Consider the following 19,117-nt stretch of genomic DNA (forward strand, 5'->3'; position numbering starts at 1 on the left):
ACCCTAGTTTCAGCAGAGTGAATTCTATTGTGCCACTCTATTTGCAAATAATAACTTTTAAAATGGCCTCTCACTGCCTTGGATTTTGCAGTCTCAGTAAAGACGTTTTCCTATCCAGAACCCTCTAGGCAGATTAGTCATTCCTAAAGAAAATAGATATGTGTCTGGTTTTCAGTTTCAATTAATTGTAAAGTTCAAAACATTGACCTTATCCTACCTCGAAATCCCAACAACATTAAGAAAAAACTAGAACACTGCTATGTACAATGTTACCAAGTTAACAATTGTTTGAAATGTAAATATAAGTAGTTTCTTGCTCACATTTTTCATCTGAATTTATAGATAGTGAAAGACATTACTGCAGATCGAGGCACTTTCTATCCGCATACACTTACTCCAGCTTCAGCTGCTCCGGACTTGCTCCAGTTAGTGGCAAGTTGGAGATTTTAAAAGCTTGCTGGGACATAGCTGACCCTAACAGATAATGATTATTTTTGCTGCATATAATCTTCATTGAATTCAAAATTTTCACATTCTGTCTACACCCTTTTTATGTCATGACAATAAAATAAATAGGTATACTGCCAATAGATATCATGGATTTTTTAGAACAGATTTTCATGGTTGTTGTATAAATGTATAAAATGCTAAGCTGAGTTGAAAATGCTTACCCTGTAAATAGTATTTAAAAAACAGCTTCACAATTTACATAGCTAAGTGAACATTCAACAACTGCTTTAGTAAATCACTATATTGTGTTAATATGACCACCTCTGTATAAAAGTTCTGTCTACAAAACTGGTATTACCATATCTAAGGTCAAAAACACAGCTCGCAGAATACATATGTAGTTGTTCTCCTTCTAAAGATTTACTCTACGTTAATGGTTGATAGACATTACAAGACAGGCAACCTGCTCATTTGTGGCTAAATCTGCCTAACCTTGACAACATAACTTAACCACATACATATATACAATGTGACTATAGTTAACATTTTGGCTTTTGATATTTAAGAGAATATATGTAAGCCTTGCAGTCTACCAAGCTCCAGAGTTTCCAAATTTCTACCAAGTTTTATCTCTCTTCACTTAAAGTTGTCCTGTTAAAATACCCCCACTCCGTACTAAAATTATTTTCTTGGCCCGTTCCCAAGTAATTAATTGTGCAACTTTTTTTTGTGCCACACATCCAAAAAGTCCTATGTCCAGTGCATGCACACAAAGCTTGACTGATCTATACAGGACATACAAGTCACGGTGTGTACATAGGATCCAGCTAAATGTTTTACATGCAAAAGTCGTCCAACACCAGGCATATCAGTGTAGTGAAGAACTCAGGATCAGGGCTGAAGATCTTTTAACACTACAACGAGGAGCGGGATGTATATTTCAAGGATAAGAGCAAACCCATGTGCATTTAAGTCCAATTCTTTTTACATTTATAAATGGTAATATAAATGTTTATAACAAATCAGAGTACCAACACATTTACTGAAAAGGTATGTCACAAGATTATTGTGCTTATGTTGATTGTATGTTGACTACAGTGTGGGAAAAGTTCTTGTTTTTGTAAGCAGGCTCCTGGTCTGTTTGTTTTTTTTGTAAATTCCTAACATGCAAGTTTTGTGCTGATACTGGCGGAGGTAATACATCCTTAGGTCCATTAACTATTCTTGTGTTATTCTGTTTATTATCTCTTGTTAGGTCTCCTCTTCTCAGGGAAGTGTTTATTAGATGTTCCATTGTCAGAGGTTTCTTTAACTAATGGACCATCAGATGCACCCATAAAGGCTCTGGTTTATTTTAAGATTAAGGAAAGTGTTGTTACTTCCTTAAGTGAAAGAGTTGAATATATTGTTTGTTCTGTTAGGCTGTCCACAATTCAATCTGTCATAGACAATGTACTATTCAATTACTCACTGCTGCAATAAAGACAGGCAGTTATCCTGTTTTTCAGGATTTCATTTAAATTTAATCACCCCGTGAAGTTTAACTCACATTTGTTAGGGATGAGACATTCCAACATGGTTTTATAGCTGAAAAATATCTAATGATTAGGGGGCTGGAGCCAAGGGGTATCATCAGGCTCCAAACAAATAGATCCCTTGGTGACATTTAAAATACTTTGGCATAGATTATCTTCAAGTGGGAGTTTTTTTAGGGCTTGCTGGAACATAGTTGACCCATAATGTATTGTAATTTATCTGCTGTATAAAATCTTTACTGAATGAAATATGTTCGCATTCTGAGAGCCTACTCCCTTTTTATGTAATGCCAATAAAACAGGTATACTGCAAACTGATGTTCTGAGTTTCTTGTAACAGAGGATTTAAAGATTGTTGTGTAAATGTTTTGTAATACTAAGCAAATAAGTCTTCTAAAGAAAGTTTTTACAGTTGTAATTTATTGGGGTTGATTTACTGAAGGGGTTGAGAATACTCACTTTGCAGAAGATATTCAATCATATACAGAGGAATTAAAAGAAACAAGGGACATTTACCTGTGATTATATGACAAGTAGATGATTGAGGACTGCATAACCCCTTTCTGTATTCTAAGCACCCATACACTTTATAAAGTGAACATTTCCACCTCCTTTAGTAAATTTAGGTCTATTGTAAAAATTAGACTGCATAAAAAAACAGTTCAGAAAAAAGATTAAGCAAGTCTAGGAACTGGTTCCAATTGTAATTCTTCTAGTAAATGTTAGCATATGATTGGTTACTATACATTGGCTGATTAATGACACCTTTTTTACTCCAGTTTTTGAGATGTACCACTAGTCCCTAGTCCTAGGACAAAGTTTTCAGAGTAGACTGCCCAACTTCTCACTATGACCCAACATTCATTCCCTATGGACACAGTTCACATGTTTGAGGAAGTGGTTACCACACTGCATCCTGGTCACCCATCTTGAACAAGCCCTTAAAAATAATTGAAAAAGATCTTTAAGGGGTAATATGATTGTAGGTTTGATGGCAATGGTATTATGTGCAGATAAAAATACAAATCTTTGGTTTCCACATAAACACCTCAAAACAAAAGTTCGCCTTTCTCTGTACACCTCTTCCCTTGACTCATATACTCATATACTACTTTGGCTTAAACTCTGACACTCAAATCTATCTGTCCACCCGTGACTTGTCTCCCTCAGTCCTGGATAAAGTTTCATGCTGTCTGTTGGATGGCTGACAGGTTTCTGAAACTCAAGCTGTAAAAAACAGATCATATTATCTCCTCCCCTCACATTTCAAATCTCTACCTGGCATCAATATGTTGTCTTAGCGTCACCTTCGATTCCACCCTTTCCTTTAACCCGCACATTGAGAACATTTCCAGGTCCTGTCACTTTTACTTGCGCAGCATCTCAAAAATCCCCCCCACCTGTCCCCAGACACCACCAAATTCCTTGTACACGTTGTTATCTCTCGTCTGGACTACTGTAACATCCTCCTCTCTGGTATTTCACTAACCCGACTCTCTCCACTAGAATCTATTATGCTGCAGCCAGATCTATCCATCCTTCCCACTACTCTTCTTCAAACTCACCTACCCTGCTTCTTCTGTTTCTTAAACCCTCACTACTTAACCACTATTCCATATTCCGCCTCCCATTGTGTGCTATTTCTCTCACCTCTTAGATTATAGGCTTATTCAGACAGGTATCTATCCTTCTCCTGTGCCATTGTTTCTGTCTGTCTGCCATTTGCCACCCATATTCAATGGGCCACCTATAATGTTGGCCCTAAGTATATATATACATGAATAAATATAGATTTTTTGTGAGAAAAATAAGACATCCCCTGAAAATAAGCCCTAATGAGATTTTCAGAGGTAAAATAAATATAAGACACTGTCTTATTTTCGGGGAAACACGGTACTAGCCTGAGATGATTTCCCAATACTGTATTTTCCAGCCTAAAAAGATTTGGTTCTAAGGAGGGTTTACAGGTATATCAGGTGCTCTGAGAACTTGTCAGTCTAATTTAAAAATCATCTGGGCAAATTTTAGAGGACTACAAAAAGCAAATACATGTTCAGTATATTTGCTAATGACAGCCATTAAAACAAATAGTAAAACCCTAAAGGAAATGTTCTGGTTACATCACTTTTCATATAGTTTTTATTTTTCTAAGTTTAATTTCTAAGTTATCAAATGGCTCCCAATTATGTTTTGTCCATACCTAATTTATTTGTATAACAGTAATAAATATCAATAATAAGAACAATAATATACAAGCATTATAGTAATATTTTAAGTTACCTTAGGGCTCCTAACTGCAATTTCTCTCAGGAATTACTAAAAGAGCTCACATTGCTTGCAATCTCTACTTCTGCATTAAGGAGCTGCTTCCCTCTAATTAAATAAGAAAGAATAAGTTGCTCCCCTCTGCACAAATTACTACTCAGTACATGCGAAATAATGATAAGTAGCAATTTATTCTATTTATTGTACAGATATTGATGTGTATTGGGTTTATGCTATTTTTGAGACAGTACCATGGAAACTAGCCTTTTGACAAAGGTCCCATGTCAGAGCTCGACAGAAATAGAATACATATAAAAGGCAGCTAGAATTATGTTCATTAGTATTAATAATACTATTGTTGTTTATTTGTAAAGCACAAGTATACTGCACAGTGCTATATGATGAAGGGGCATTTTCCATAAGCTCTACTGGTAATATGGATTAAACAGATTTCGACAATCATATTACCACCAAGAAGATATATACTTTATACATGGGTATGGTCCACTGCTATTACTATCGGGGAACTACGACCCCATTACTATTGGGGTCAAGAGCAATATTTGCAGATGATGTCTGAGATATATGTATATGTAGGTATATGTACTAATTAATAGGTCATGTTGAGATTAGCAGCACTAATATTTAAGAATTACTATGTACACAGTGCTTTAGAAAGCCAAATGCAATCCAAATAAGGTTTACATGTATGTTACCATCTTTTTTAGATTTTCTAATATTATAACTTTACCTTTAAACTTTTATTAATAGTTTTCATATGATACACACATACATATATATATATATATATATATATATATAGATATGTATTTGTTACTCACTACTTATGAGGGTGCATGATTTAAAACAAGCAATTTTGCTGTGCACAATATATACAATTATGGTTTTTTGGGGGTCATTTATAAAAGCTTATAGGGTAATTTTTCAAGTTCATAAAAAATCTATTACAACTTTAAATTAACTACTTTAAATTAACTACAGCTTGCTTTAAGACTCTAAGACTTTTTAGACATATTTACAAGTTCAGAATAAGTCTCTATTAGCTTCTGCAGTCTTGTTTTTATTATAAATTGTACTGCAATAATCATACATCATACAAATTACTGTTAATTGCTTTTAGGTGGACTAGACATCTCTGCCAACTTGTTTATAAACTAGCAGCCATGTTTCAGTTAGGGAAAGAAACAGTCTAATATACTATATAACAAATGATATATGAATCTAAAATGTTAGTATTCTTTTGGGGGACTGGTGGAAAATTCACTTTAGTTGTTGGTAACTACTGTGGACTAAATTACATGATGAACAACAACAAAGCCAGAAAAATCCTGAAAATCTTGAAAAAGTTAGCATGATCAATATAGTCCGGCTTAACTGACACTTTTAGTAACTTACTACTCCCTAATCATTGAAAACCATTGCCACTGGGCGGATGCTGCAAGCAGTGTTTGGTCCAACATTCTGTCTGGAGACTAGGTCAGCTTTTCCCAAACTTTTTATATCATGGGAACCCTTGAAAAAACATTTAGGTCTTAGGAAACCCCTGACAATATTAACAATATTCAGAGCTCACAGTACATTAGCACGGTGGTCAATGGGAAAAATGCCTCTTACAATGCTGGGCAGTGGGTAGAATGCCACTCTTACAAATAGTCATAAACATATTTGGTGTAGTGGTAACTAACCTGAGGGGCACAAGTTGTTTACTGCTCATGGAACCCCTAGCATCCTCTGGAGAAACTTTAGGTCGTCCGAGAACCCTTGTTGAGAAACACTGACCTAGGTGTTTATATACCCCAATTTATTGTACAGCGCTGCTTAATATGTTGGTACTTTATAGATACAGAGGTTGGCATGCTGCTATATGGAAGTTTTTGGCCCCCTTGATGCTTGAAATTCTGATGTACTCATACACAGGCCGATCAGCCGCTCAACACTTCTCTTCCCAAGTATTATCAACCTAATATTCAGCAAATTTAGTTGTTTACAATGTTGGCTAAATGAGAGAGGTATGGATGTGTGGACATATACCATCCATTGATATATTTCGGGGAACAATCTTGATTTTTTTTCCTGTATGCCATCTACTAATATTATTCAAAGAAGAATTTTTTTTTCCTGTATGAAATTTGGGTCCCTGTTAGTACCGATGGCCTTTGTCAATAATTACCCTATCTTTAAAAAACAGCATAAACATTATGCACAGCCTAAACAATTTTTAAAACTTTTTGGGGTTTTAAAAGTTTCATGTTTAAAAGCTTTGCCAGGTTACATTTTGTTTGTGTGCCATTAAGTAACATTCTCCTATTTCCTTTATCGGGAACACAGCAGGAAGGAGCAATGAAGAGGATTCCCCTCTTAGATAGTTGTTCCTGGAATGAAAGTCCTCATTTTTCTTCACCTTTTATTCTGGGGAGAACTCAAAAATGTTGAATTTTCCTGTTTTTTTTTCCTCAGTGGCAGTGGTTACCAATTTCACATTTGTCCATCCTCCCCATAACCAAACTTGTAAAGGTTCCCAGCAACTGCATAGAAAGTGAATCAGATGTTCTATGGTATTTGATGTTATGCAATTAAAAAGCCGATAAACTGCGAAGTTAGGAAAGTGGATTAAAACCCCAGCTTCATTTTTATTTCTTATGCTGGTAAGAAAGGCAGGGAACAATGACAAATCTTTGCAGTGGATACATAGACAGCAACAAAAACACATTGGGGGCCGTCAATTTTGTCACAAAGTAAAGCAATGCTAACAGGAGTAAAAAGTCATATTTCGAGAAAACATTGATTCATCCCTCACCTGTTGTAAAGTAGCACTGAGAAGAAACAAAACCGGACCCTGACTACTACTACTCTTCTAACCAAAGCCTAAAAAAATTGAAACTGCACCTAGAGCTAAACTCAATACAAAATTTGGTAACATTAGATTTTTTTACCTAGAAAACAATTTACATTGTCCATCCAGTCTTGAAATTAACAAATAATACATTATAATAAAAATTAAACATTGGTGGTAAAAAAACAGAGTTGTGCCCTGTAGCCCCAACTTCTGGCTAACAGTTGGTGTTGGTCTAATGGTAGCAAGGTACTCCTATCTGTTTTATAGCATAAAGGCTTTGATTAGGTAAAAGGTTGAGTATTACATTTAACAGACGAGTAGGCAAAGCCAGTCTGGACCTGGTGCTTGTTAGTAACACTGAAACTCCCCCACCTACTGTCCTGACCACCACCACCATGTCTGTACAACTGTGGAGATAGACAAATAATATAAGTGTTCTTCTTTGTCTATTGTTTTCCTATTGTAGGAAGTCAACTCTTGATCTTTAACACTTTATCAAAGGCCCTGTAAAGAGCATCAATACAATAATTGAAACAGATCTTTTAAGTCTAGGGAGATTGATTTATACATACCTGTGTACTGATATCTACATTGTTCATAGGCAATTTCATTAGGTTATGGTACACATTACTGTGCCAGAATTATATTTAGGGGAAATTGAGAACTGGGGACCACAGAGAGCTGGGGATTTAGATACCTAATCTTCACAGAAACGGGACATGGGGCCACAAGGAGAAGACTTCGTAATTTAAAGACTGTTAAAAAAACACTTAGAGTACTGGGGGATACGGAAAGAGAACTTAGAGAACTAAAAACTGTGGAGTGAGTACTACAAGAACTAAGGACAATGGATAAAGGACATGGGAACCACAGAGTGAGGGCGGGTGAACTAAAGAAGCATAGTGCAAGTAACTTAGAGAACTGGGAACAACAGATAGGAAACTTGGGGAACGAGAAACAACAGATGATTTAGAGAACTTGGACCCACACAGAGAGTAGTTAGGGAGCTGGAGAATACAGTGAAAGGATGTAGAGAACTGGGGAAACAAGGGAGAATCAGTTTATATGCATTTTACCTTTGCTAGGCCCAGAATCAAGAAAATGGGTAAATATTTGAAATATTAAAAGCATAAAAAAATGAACTGTGTCTGTAAAATAAAAATTGTTACAATTTAGGGTTCACAGACATCAGTGCGGTGTGGCATTACTGCACCTGATACTTCACCATGAGATAATGTCAGTGACACGGGTTGGTGCAATGTAGTGCCATCTATTCCAAATAACCATACTCTATAGCACCCTAACACACTTTACCAACAGACCAATTCACATTACTGCATGAACCTTGTCTTTGGTGCAAATGAAAAATAGAAGCAACGCATGCATGATGTTTTTGCATGCATAATTGATTTGTGGTATACAGTTCCTTTAAAGCTCTCATAACCAAATATATGGTAACATGTGCTACTTTTGGCAGTGTTACTTCTAATCAGTAGTCTATGTTTCTGTAAATATGTAGCCAAGTGACAAGAAGTGGTTTAACCCCCATGAACTCTACAGTGGGCAGTAGGAAAGCTCTGCGTCTCTGCAGACTCAGAGGGTAGTCATATAAACTTGTCAACAAGCACTTATCTGTTCCCAGGGGCTAAACCCAGCAAGTTGACTAGTTCTCCAATAACCAGTAGTGATTCAGTTTGAGCCGTTAGTTTGTTTCTGCATTTCCATTAATAATAGCTACTAACAGCCTCTAAGTGCATGTCTACATATTTCCCTATAGTTTGTAGTGGCTGCATGGAAGTAATGGCTGCAAGGAAGTAATGTGCTTGCTACATATGCGTTAACAAACGCACCGTATACTGGAGGCAAGCATGTGGATATACTATATATGGAAATGTCTTAGTGCTAAATGTATTCCTTTACTGTGATACAGAGTGAAGCTTAAAACATTTTCAGAAGGCCCAGTTGAAGTCAAAGAAATAAATATATAGTCAGACATTTTCCTTTGATGCCATACACAACAATCCAATAGGCATTGGAGTCTGAACATGCACCCCAGCACACTCTTGTAATCTAACAAACCTGGTCTGATACACCGATCATCTTTGTTAGCACCAGTTCATTTTAGGATGCTGGTGAAGGGGGGGAGGCTGTTACTCATCTTTGCCAACATAGAACACTGAAGTGAGAGGTCAGTAAGCGAGTTCCTTGTAAAAAGTATTTTTAGGACATTGCAAATCAAAATCAGTTAACTATGAGAACGTACAGTGGTATAGGAATATAAAAAGATAAAAGACTTCATTTGGGCTTTATTTAGCTAGAAAAGTCCTTTCTATTACAGTTTACGCCTACACACGCCTTTTTTTTTTACCTGTGTAACACTAGAAAAATAAAACAGTGGATTTGTCACAAACATTTGTAACATGTGTGTTTAATTTGACACAGTCACTGTAATTAAACTATAATAAATTATTCAACACATTGAGCAAATAAATAATTAAAATCCATTCCATTTAATAGCAATTTCACATTTGAAAATGAAACAAAATACATTCTATATAAAGCACTGTCTGAAGTGGTTGTTTTATTTTACTTTAAAGATGGAACTGTCACTCAACCCTCTAAAATACGTCATGTCACAGCAACCAACCAGCAAGCCGATTTCATTATTTTGAATAATCCAAACTAATAAATTAAAATCATGATTGTTTGCTATGAGTTATGGCACAAATAGCAATTCATTTATTAAAGAAGCAGAGAATTTTCACTTTCAAAATGAATTATCAATTGTCTTAGTAAATAAGGGGAAACAGAGCCAACCTTTTTTGCAATAAATATCCAATCATTTGCAAGGAGAAAAAAACAGTAATTTTTCTCCCTCCACTCATGATTTTTTTTGTGTGTTTAATGACATAAGCACAACCTTTTTTCATTAAGTGAATTAGTATAGGAAAATTAATTAATTAATTAATTAATAGGAAAAAATTCACTTTGAAATTGAAAATTCCTTTCTCCTTTAATAAATCAATCACTGTGGCTCTTTGCAGCAACAAACTTTTTAATTGTAAGCCATATTTATATTTATTTGTAATAATTTGTTGATCTTCAGTGATTTCATAGCTTCTTCTGCTGTCCATGAGTGATGGTTGGACTTTTGTGCCTTAACCAGTGACATACCCACACCGTGCCTTTTTATCAAAAGGTCCTAAGAAATATATCAAATTTTGTGCTAATCCATGCTGCTGATATCTATATCTTAATAAAGTGCATCTTACCTCCCCCTTAAAATGCATTATAATACAGTTTACCAATTCTTAGATGTTGCGGTTGCACTAGTTTTTTTATCATTATTTTCCTTTGGTGAGGAATGAGACAGCCATGATTGTCACATAGAAACATCTCTGCCTTTGTTCATCTTTATTACATAGTTGTACATGAGATTAGTAATTTACACAATGAAGATAATTTTGTTTTTGCTGTTTATTCTGCTGACAGAAAATGACCAGGTCTCTACAATTTTGGCAACAGAAGACAACAGAAGTTTTATGTAAAATTGCTGAAAATGAACAAAAAAGTTAAAATAATGCAACCCACACTTCTGAGGGCTGGTATACTACAATATAACATTGATGTTTTGCAGTTTTTTTTTTTTTTTTTTACTAGATACACTTTAAAGCAGAACTCAAGGTTCAAGCAAAACTTCCTTTGCAGTGGGGATAACCTGCATGCTCCAAGGGTAATGTGAATAGAACCTCTACTTATCTTACTCCTCACTCCCCCAGTGATCAGTGTGCTTTCCTTCTTTCTCTACAATCCAGGTTGTAGGAAGGCTTCCAGGATTCTTCATAAAACATTACTAATGGTCTTGAAATGTAGGGATTGAGGTTAGTGACAGCAGCCTGGATTAGATTATAAAATAAGCACTTATATGGCATGATGGTGGAGCCTTCTGGGAGATTGTAGGATTAGATAAGTCAAAGTATTTAATAACCCTTGGACATAACAATTTGAGTCCAGCCCTAATGGAAAGGAACGTTTTTCTGGAATTTGCAAGGAGTTCAGCTTTAAAATGAAAATAATTCAAAATATGAAGACATATAATAAATAATATGCTTTATATTAATGACAGACTACAAATTCAGATGGATAGTAGATAATCCAGACTGGTTTACTCAACCTACCATACTGATAGCAGCAACAGCAGAACTGTATAACACATTCTAGTTATTGATAAAAGTAAATAAGTGCTATAATTAAATTCCATTTTTCAACAAACTGTGAATAGTCTTTAAACTAAACTCCAGGCAGAGCAACAAACACATAATGGGGCTTTTTACTATCCAGATAATCTGTAGTTCTAATGATCTGGACTTGTGGGTCAGCCATCCTTGCCAGATAAGACAAGTCTTGGAATTCCTTGCAGGCTCTACAGCTATTGAGGAATAAAGTCCACCCTCTTGAGCCTGTGATTAGACACTAAAGAAAGAGAAACAACACACCAATAAGGTCATTGTTTTGTTATCTACTCTTAATATGAATCCTTTAGTGTTAGACTAACAGCACTGTAAAACAATAAAGGCCTAATATTTTGTGATAGGGTTATTATCCCCCCTCTCAATTATTTCCTTTAAACGGCTGCCTGGAGATCAGTTTTAATAATTAACATAAATATGATGAGGCACATCGTAGATGACTAAAGGGAACATTTCATAGGTAAGGGAACCACCACTTGTAATCTTTACATGTATTAAGGTACAATGGCTGTCATCATCATTCTTGCTTAAGAACCTTGGGGCAGCTAGTGAATCACCACTTGAAATCTACATATTTTAAAGACTGCATGAATAGTGTGTATCAGGATGACAATGGTAGTCCAGCATTATGCACCTTAAAAAAAAATTAGCAGTGGCAGCCAACCTATTCTTATATAGAAAATTTCACTTATATTGCAATCATGTAGTGTTCAGTCATACATGGTACTTGGTCATGTGTTTGTGTGTGTCACATAGATACATCATTGAGCCTCGTCCGTTCCTTTGTATGCAGACCACAGAGTCAGTTGGTTAAGAATAGATAAACTCTAAAGTTCAAACAAAATTTGACCACTAGGGTTTAAGAAAACAAGTCATTTCTATGTATAATTTAATGCTTCCAATTTTTTTTGTGCCCCAGCTTTCTTGAACATTTAATAAACTGCTGGGTAAATCATGATTTTCAGACATAATCTACCAGTAAAAGTAAATCAATTAAAGCCACTTCAGTTATAATATTCATATGGTTTGCAACATTACCTAGATCAGAACTGAGTTTGCTTTAATAAGACTCATGGGACTCATAACTTCATTACATGATCTATATGGATTTTACAAAACCAATGGTCAAAAAGGACTAAGAATCTCACCACAGACGTCTTCTCTTTCTTCCATTTGTCATCTTAGTACAGCAAGAATATATGTGTAAAAAACATTTGTGGCATTTACTATTTAGTGGTACTAAACTACATTCCGGATAATATTTAGTGACTGATCAATATGTAAAATGTGTTTTGTTTCATCATTATTGATTATTATCACATTCCTTCATCTCATTTTAAAAGATGGCTCATTGAATGTTCAAGCCCAAGGTGCACTCTGAAGCAATGATAACATGTAGGACAACAATATAATCACAGTTTCAGTACTTATACATTCCTCAGGTGCACTGCTCAAGAAAATCCAACAAACTGTTCCTACTTATTCAAAAAACTATTGTAATAGCACAACCACAGCAGAAAATCAGATACCCGCTTCCGTTAGTCTTCCTATACATTACCACTAACACTTATACCTGATTGGCTGCCATGATTTACAGTATATATTTGTTCTTTACAATATAATAGAATAATAGAATACTGACAGCAATTAAAGACCATTTAATCTGTCTGTTAGACCATGTTATTAAATAAGCCCCATTATTTTAAATGACAAGGAACAACAGCAGCATCAGTTCAAGGCAATTGAAGCTTAGCCCTGATAGAGGTTTATTTTTATGATGCCAGTGCTTGCATCATGTAATGCCAGTGTGTGCATCTTGTAAATGTCAGTCTATGAAAGTATTGAGGAAAAAGTGAACTATTGCAGCAGAACTATTTTATAGGCAGGTGCTAGAAAATATAAAACATTGACAGATGCTCCCACAGTTTCCTCTCACTTCACAAGCTGTGAGTTTTGACTGTACCTGGTGGCAATCTTGCCAGCTAAGCAAATATTCACAAATCTTTTTCTTGTTTTTTTGTTTTTTAAAACTCCAAACCGGGGAGTGAAAAAATATACATAGTAAATAAAGATTTGAAGAACCTTTAACAATGCTTTGAAGCAACAGCACAATCACATTTGAAACTGTATTGTTATTTCACTTTTATAATGTGTTTTAACCCCGTGATAGCGATGTGTTACAATCATTAGCAGACCTCAAACTGAGAATAAGTTCTTTGCTAAAGCCTCAGTTATAGAGGCTCATACTTATATCATTTTTTAATCTCAAATATATTTTACAGTTACCAGTTTTGTCAACATACAGTATTTATTTACAAGAACCTGTACAAATGGTGGTTTTCATTACTGTGCTACTACATTCTTCAATGACGGACCCCTCTAGAGAGGACTGCATGAAAGCTAAAACAGGGCCTCACCGGAACAATTGTTTTCTACACTATGGCAAATGTAACTGGTACAGGCTTTCTTTTGCCTGTATATCTGGGAACATCTTTCAATAGTTGGTCACATCATGCCAGTAACATAGATAAGCATGCGCTGCCTCTGAGTATAACATCACAACTATTTTAAGAAAGCCTGACACATTTGTGTATTTTTTTTCTCTTTTTACAATCTAATATAGAGAAATATAAATGTCAATCCTGAGCCCATGGATTGAAAAAAAAAAAAAAGATGAATGTAGCCAACCAACCAATAAATGTGCACTCAAGACATCTTTTGGTTGTGCAATTGCCTACTAACTCTGTTACCAGAACAGAGGACAAGTCATAGACTGTCTTACACAAGGCTATCGCCTCTTAACACCCCTCGGCACACTTGCCAATCTTCATACAAAAAACAACCCAAGCATGTTGGACATCACAGGCTGCAGTCACCACGTGTACTCCTTGCTTGTATTACCTGCATGTAGGGGTATAGTAAACCAGTGAATGAGAGATTGTCTGTTGAACACACTGTCAGATACATTTACCATCACATTGTGATGATCTCAGTCTCTGAAAACAAGTAATATATCTTCTAATACTGTTTTACTGCACTTAGACAGAAGATGAATACAACTATGGCAGGTTGTTACAAACAGGCAAGATATGTGTTTTTTTTATAATGGGCTGTATGATGATAGAAGACTAGCCACATGAAGAGCATGGTGGATTTATTCTCTTCTTATATGCATTGATTGTGTTTCCTCAAATTGCTTTAGGTAGATGGTTAAACTTGACGCCATTGTTATGTCTCCTTAATACAGCAATCACATACTTATGATGTCCAGAAAGTTTCTTGGTAGTGCACATAGCCAAAAACGTAGAAGTGAGCGACAGTCAATATAAAGTCTATACGTATGTACAGCAGAAGTCGTCAAGTCCGCGTCATACAATATTTTTTCCCTTTTTTCATCCACATCAAAGGCAGGAATACAAGAAGGCATTGTTAGATGTGGTGGACAGACATGCGTGCCAGCTGATTAACAGATAAGGTTTTAAGGCCTTTGTCTATGTATGCTGAGTTACATAAAGGCATAAGCATGTAGAAAGAGGAACTGTGAGAGACAACCAAACATAGACTGAGGAAAAGAAGGAATAAAAGAAGATTTAGGCTCAGAATAAAAAGAATACAACCTATTAATGGCAAATATCAATACTGTGTATTGTACAGATGGAGAAGTTTGTGTTGCTTGCCCTTTGATAGCTTCTCAGCATCTTTGTTAATAATACTGTCAGAGGTTATAACACATTTCACGGAGTTCAGCGGCCGTTCACCACATTCATTCATCAAGCCCATACATGTGGCACCTGGATTGTCTAGCCAAGAATGTCAAGGTATACAGGGGATGCCTTGGACAAGTTCTGAAGTAGGGTATGGATTTCTTTGATATTCAGCCTCATGTGGGGCTCTCTCTGCCAGCATCCCAGCATAAGATCGTAGACTTCCTTCGGACAAGTGCGAGGTCGCTGCAAGACTCTGCCTTGTGTTATGCACTCAATCACCTGTAATATGAATAGGAATATTATTTCAACTTTAGAGAATGAATGAATGAATATATATACAAGATACAACCCAAAGGAATCTGATACTTTTCCATCATAATCATAATCTACAGTAAAGTATTACAAACTGCATACAACTGAGAAAATGTATAAAATTAGTGTCTCAATATACAATACATTCAATAACTTTGATAATGTGACATGTTAGCTAACATAGGAACACAAACCTCATTATTGGATAACTGGTACCATGGTTGTTTTCCATAGGTGAAAATTTCCCATAGTACCACTCCTAGACTCCAGACATCACTTTCTGTTGTAAATTTCCTGTACATGATACTCTCAGGAGGCATCCAACGAATAGGCAACATAGTGTGTCCTCCAACCTAAAGAAAAAAAGTTGATTTGTTACAATAGGATTGTTTTCATACTGATGTAACAATGAACATAAAAAATATATAAATCTTGGGCATTATTTTGTACACATACATCTGTAAATGCAGAACTTTAAATAGTCGCTCATTTTATTATAAAAACAAAATAGACGCTGTTTGAATTAGGAGTAATAGTGAGCCCCAAGATCATATCCACAAACTGAGCACTGCTCATGAAGAGCTGAGAGCTGTTGGCTTTGTAGGGACTATGGTCACTATATTCCATTTTTTTAAACTCTTGCACATGATTGGGAAATGGATAGCTTCATCATTTTACCTAAAAGCAATTTTTTTCTACTTCTTTTAGTAAATCATTTCCAATCCCTTTCTTGAATGTAACCGTATAATATAAGATATTGACAGGTGGAGCTGAATCCTGAGTGGAATTGTGGAACTGATGGTGTGTTCCGTTTTAACACTGGGATGGTAGCTTTCATACACAGATGGGTTTCCAAATCTTCTTTGGATTGTAACCAGAGGCAAAACAGAATTGGTACACCTACTGTTAACCAAGGCAAGTGTATGTATGTGTTGCCACAATGAGACAGTGTGAACAGGGTCTTAGAGATCTAAACAGTTCTGCAGTTAGGAACTAGACAAAGGTTTTGTTTAGTCTTGGATTGTTTTTTTAGTCATTTAAGAGAATAGGCTTGGAACACCAATTATAAACGTACCCTAATTGTTTTGAAAATACACTTGTGTATACATCTATTAAATGCGTCATTTAAAAATGCATTAGCTGAATTACAGTGATGTCCCATAATAAAAGGAGTTCTAGGAGAATTCAAACAGACATTTTATCTGATGCCTTTGTTACTTTTGACTATTTCAAAGACTAAAGTATTTTGTATAAAATGGTAAATTAAGATACTATTGGCGCTGCTCATGTAAACATACTTTTGTTTATTTTTAAAACTTGGGTCCACAGCTGTTTACCCTAGCAGACTCTATGCAAGTTAATCCCCTGTGGCTGGTGGCTCTTTATCAACATTTGTTACCTTTGTTTTCTTCTCCTATAATAGGACTGAACTCAAAATATAAAATACAACATTTAATTCCCCAATCCAGAAGGCTAGTTTTATCATTATATCAAACTCTACTGCATTGCTCAGCATGGTCCATCTAGCACTGATATCAGAATGCTGCTATTCCTTTATTGTCTAATTAAAGGCTGGCCAGTTTGCTCAACTGCATTGATCCCCAGGAGGTCTCTTGAAAAGCAGAATCTGCCTCTGTTATTTGCCATAGGTGCCTCGACTATTCACTAACCAGTATTGCACATCATTTGGCTACAATAGTTCATGTGATGTAATGTACCTGTGTACTGTAAGGCCCTAGTTCAGCACCTTGTTCAAACCACACTCTTTGCCTATTGCAAGGCCCTGCTCAGCCTTGGTAGGCTAGTTGCACCATCCCAGCACATGTTTGCCCCCAAACCCTCCTGTGCTCCAGGGATGGCACCTGGTGAAGGACTGACAGAGGACCAGGAACCCACAGATAATGGAGCACCAAGATTCCAGCTGAGACAAGTCCAGAATACTGAGCCAGATATAATGCATGGGTCTACCGGACAAGGTATTCAAGGGCAAAGCCAAAAGCAGAGTCGGGTCACTGACAAAAAGTCAGTTCAAGCATCATACACTCACAGAGTTAGAAACAGGCAAAGTCAGTAACAGTAAATATAACAAAAAACACACCAGCAGCAGGTCAGCTCAGCTTAACACTAACAGGTTCTGATGACTGGGAGCAGAAAGGCTATAAAGCCCTAGCAGGAAATGGTGGCACAGGATGAAGCTAGGGACTAATCTAACCCTAAAATCCTGTTCAGCTGTGCACAGTTACATAGTACAGTACAGTAGTACATATTACATAGTTACATAGTATGTGCCGGAGATGCCAAGAAAGTACATCATAGCATTGCTAAAGGTAAGCAGCGAACACCGCTGGGCAGAATGAATAGAGTGTGATTTTGTGGTGGCACAAACCAGAGGATCACTGACCAGATAATTATCTCCTAACATGTACATAGCTATGAATAAACTTCAGTTTAATCTTGCACACTCATATGTTCTATATCTGAATATTTTTTTCAAATTTATATTGAAATTTATAAAACATTTTTTATTTACATGTCATAACAAATCAGGGTCCTGTATTTATGTTTAAGTTACGCACCTCTAAAAACACGTTATAATAAAATTCACTTTTACTAAATGGGCACTCCACCTAACTCAATTTTAGGTATTTAAGAGAGAATAAAGCTGACCTAAAGCTTTTCCATGTTTTTTTTAGACATGCGTATGGTTCAGCTAAATGCAAATGATTCTATTAATCCTAATGATCCTAATAAAAATAAAACTGCCTTGATTTTGTCTGTGCACAGCACACTAGTGTGAAGTGTCCGTAAAAGTGAGATAAGGTCAAAAGAAGCCTATTCTGGAATATGTGTATTTGGTCATATGCTGTATATATGTTTTAAAATACTACTAAAACATTTTTAGCTGATCTTTTCCATATGCAAAAGTAAAAAAACAAAAAAACCTCCATAGGTCTTCTTTCAATATATATATTTATAGTTGCTTAGTAGTTTCATTTTAAAATGTATACATCATTACTGTAACGTATCTCAAACCCGTTTTTAATGATGACATGTAAGAAGGCATTAACAGTCAGATAATGTGCCTAAAAGCCTAACGCACTCAATATACATAACCTTGACTATCCATCACCGCTTTATTTATTGATACTATTTCCTGTTATGTCTACATGATCAATTCAATAAAGTTTAACTCACTTTAATACATTACGGTGACAAGCAAGCCTACAAAAAAACCACATTGTGATCTCTTTGTGTTGGAGATGTAACCACATCATTAAATGTCTAAATATGAATGAAGGGTCCTTTTAAAGAATAGCCAGCACCTTGACAATAACATTTTCATTATAAGCTAGATTTTGTGGCTTTATGAACCATTATGATATTCTCCTAAGAGCTTCTAAAACCAACCAAACAGCTCAGATCAACAAAGAGGCAATTGCCTAACCACTAAACTAATGAATAAATAACAAGAAATGTGTATTGGAATTGCTATATTTTAATCTCATCATTGGCATAATCTGCCTTGCAAGCATTAAGGCCTCAATAGCTTCCGTGTTTCAAACATTACATCTGCTTATCAAACTAGGTACCAATTTGGTGGAAAGGATGTAAATTATTGGGAGCATGGGATTTTTAATCTCTTCAGTATTATTATTATTATTATTATTATTATTAATAAACAGGATTTATATAGCGCCAACATATTACGCAGTGCTGTACATTAAATAGGGATTGCAAATG

General features: G+C 35.7%; 1 protein-coding gene across 3 annotated transcripts in view; it reads right to left on the reverse strand.

Annotated features, from left to right (window-relative positions):
• Positions 1-9,517: 9,517 nt before the first annotated feature.
• Positions 9,518-19,117, reverse strand: part of NTRK2 (neurotrophic receptor tyrosine kinase 2) — a 143,744-nt gene continuing 134,144 nt past the window's right edge. For all 3 annotated transcript variants that reach the window (XM_072404084.1, XM_072404083.1, XM_072404085.1), the window contains 2 exons: positions 15,571-15,729; positions 9,518-15,343 (listed from right to left, as the gene is read on the reverse strand). In XM_072404084.1, the coding sequence (XP_072260185.1) occupies positions 15,158-15,343; positions 15,571-15,729 (345 nt within the window). In that variant the 3' untranslated portion in view covers positions 9,518-15,157. The remainder of the gene's footprint in view (positions 15,344-15,570; positions 15,730-19,117) is intronic.

Source organism: Pyxicephalus adspersus, chromosome 3, assembly GCF_032062135.1.
Source record: "Pyxicephalus adspersus chromosome 3, UCB_Pads_2.0, whole genome shotgun sequence".
In the NCBI taxonomy this organism is placed as follows: Eukaryota; Metazoa; Chordata; class Amphibia; order Anura; family Pyxicephalidae; genus Pyxicephalus; species Pyxicephalus adspersus.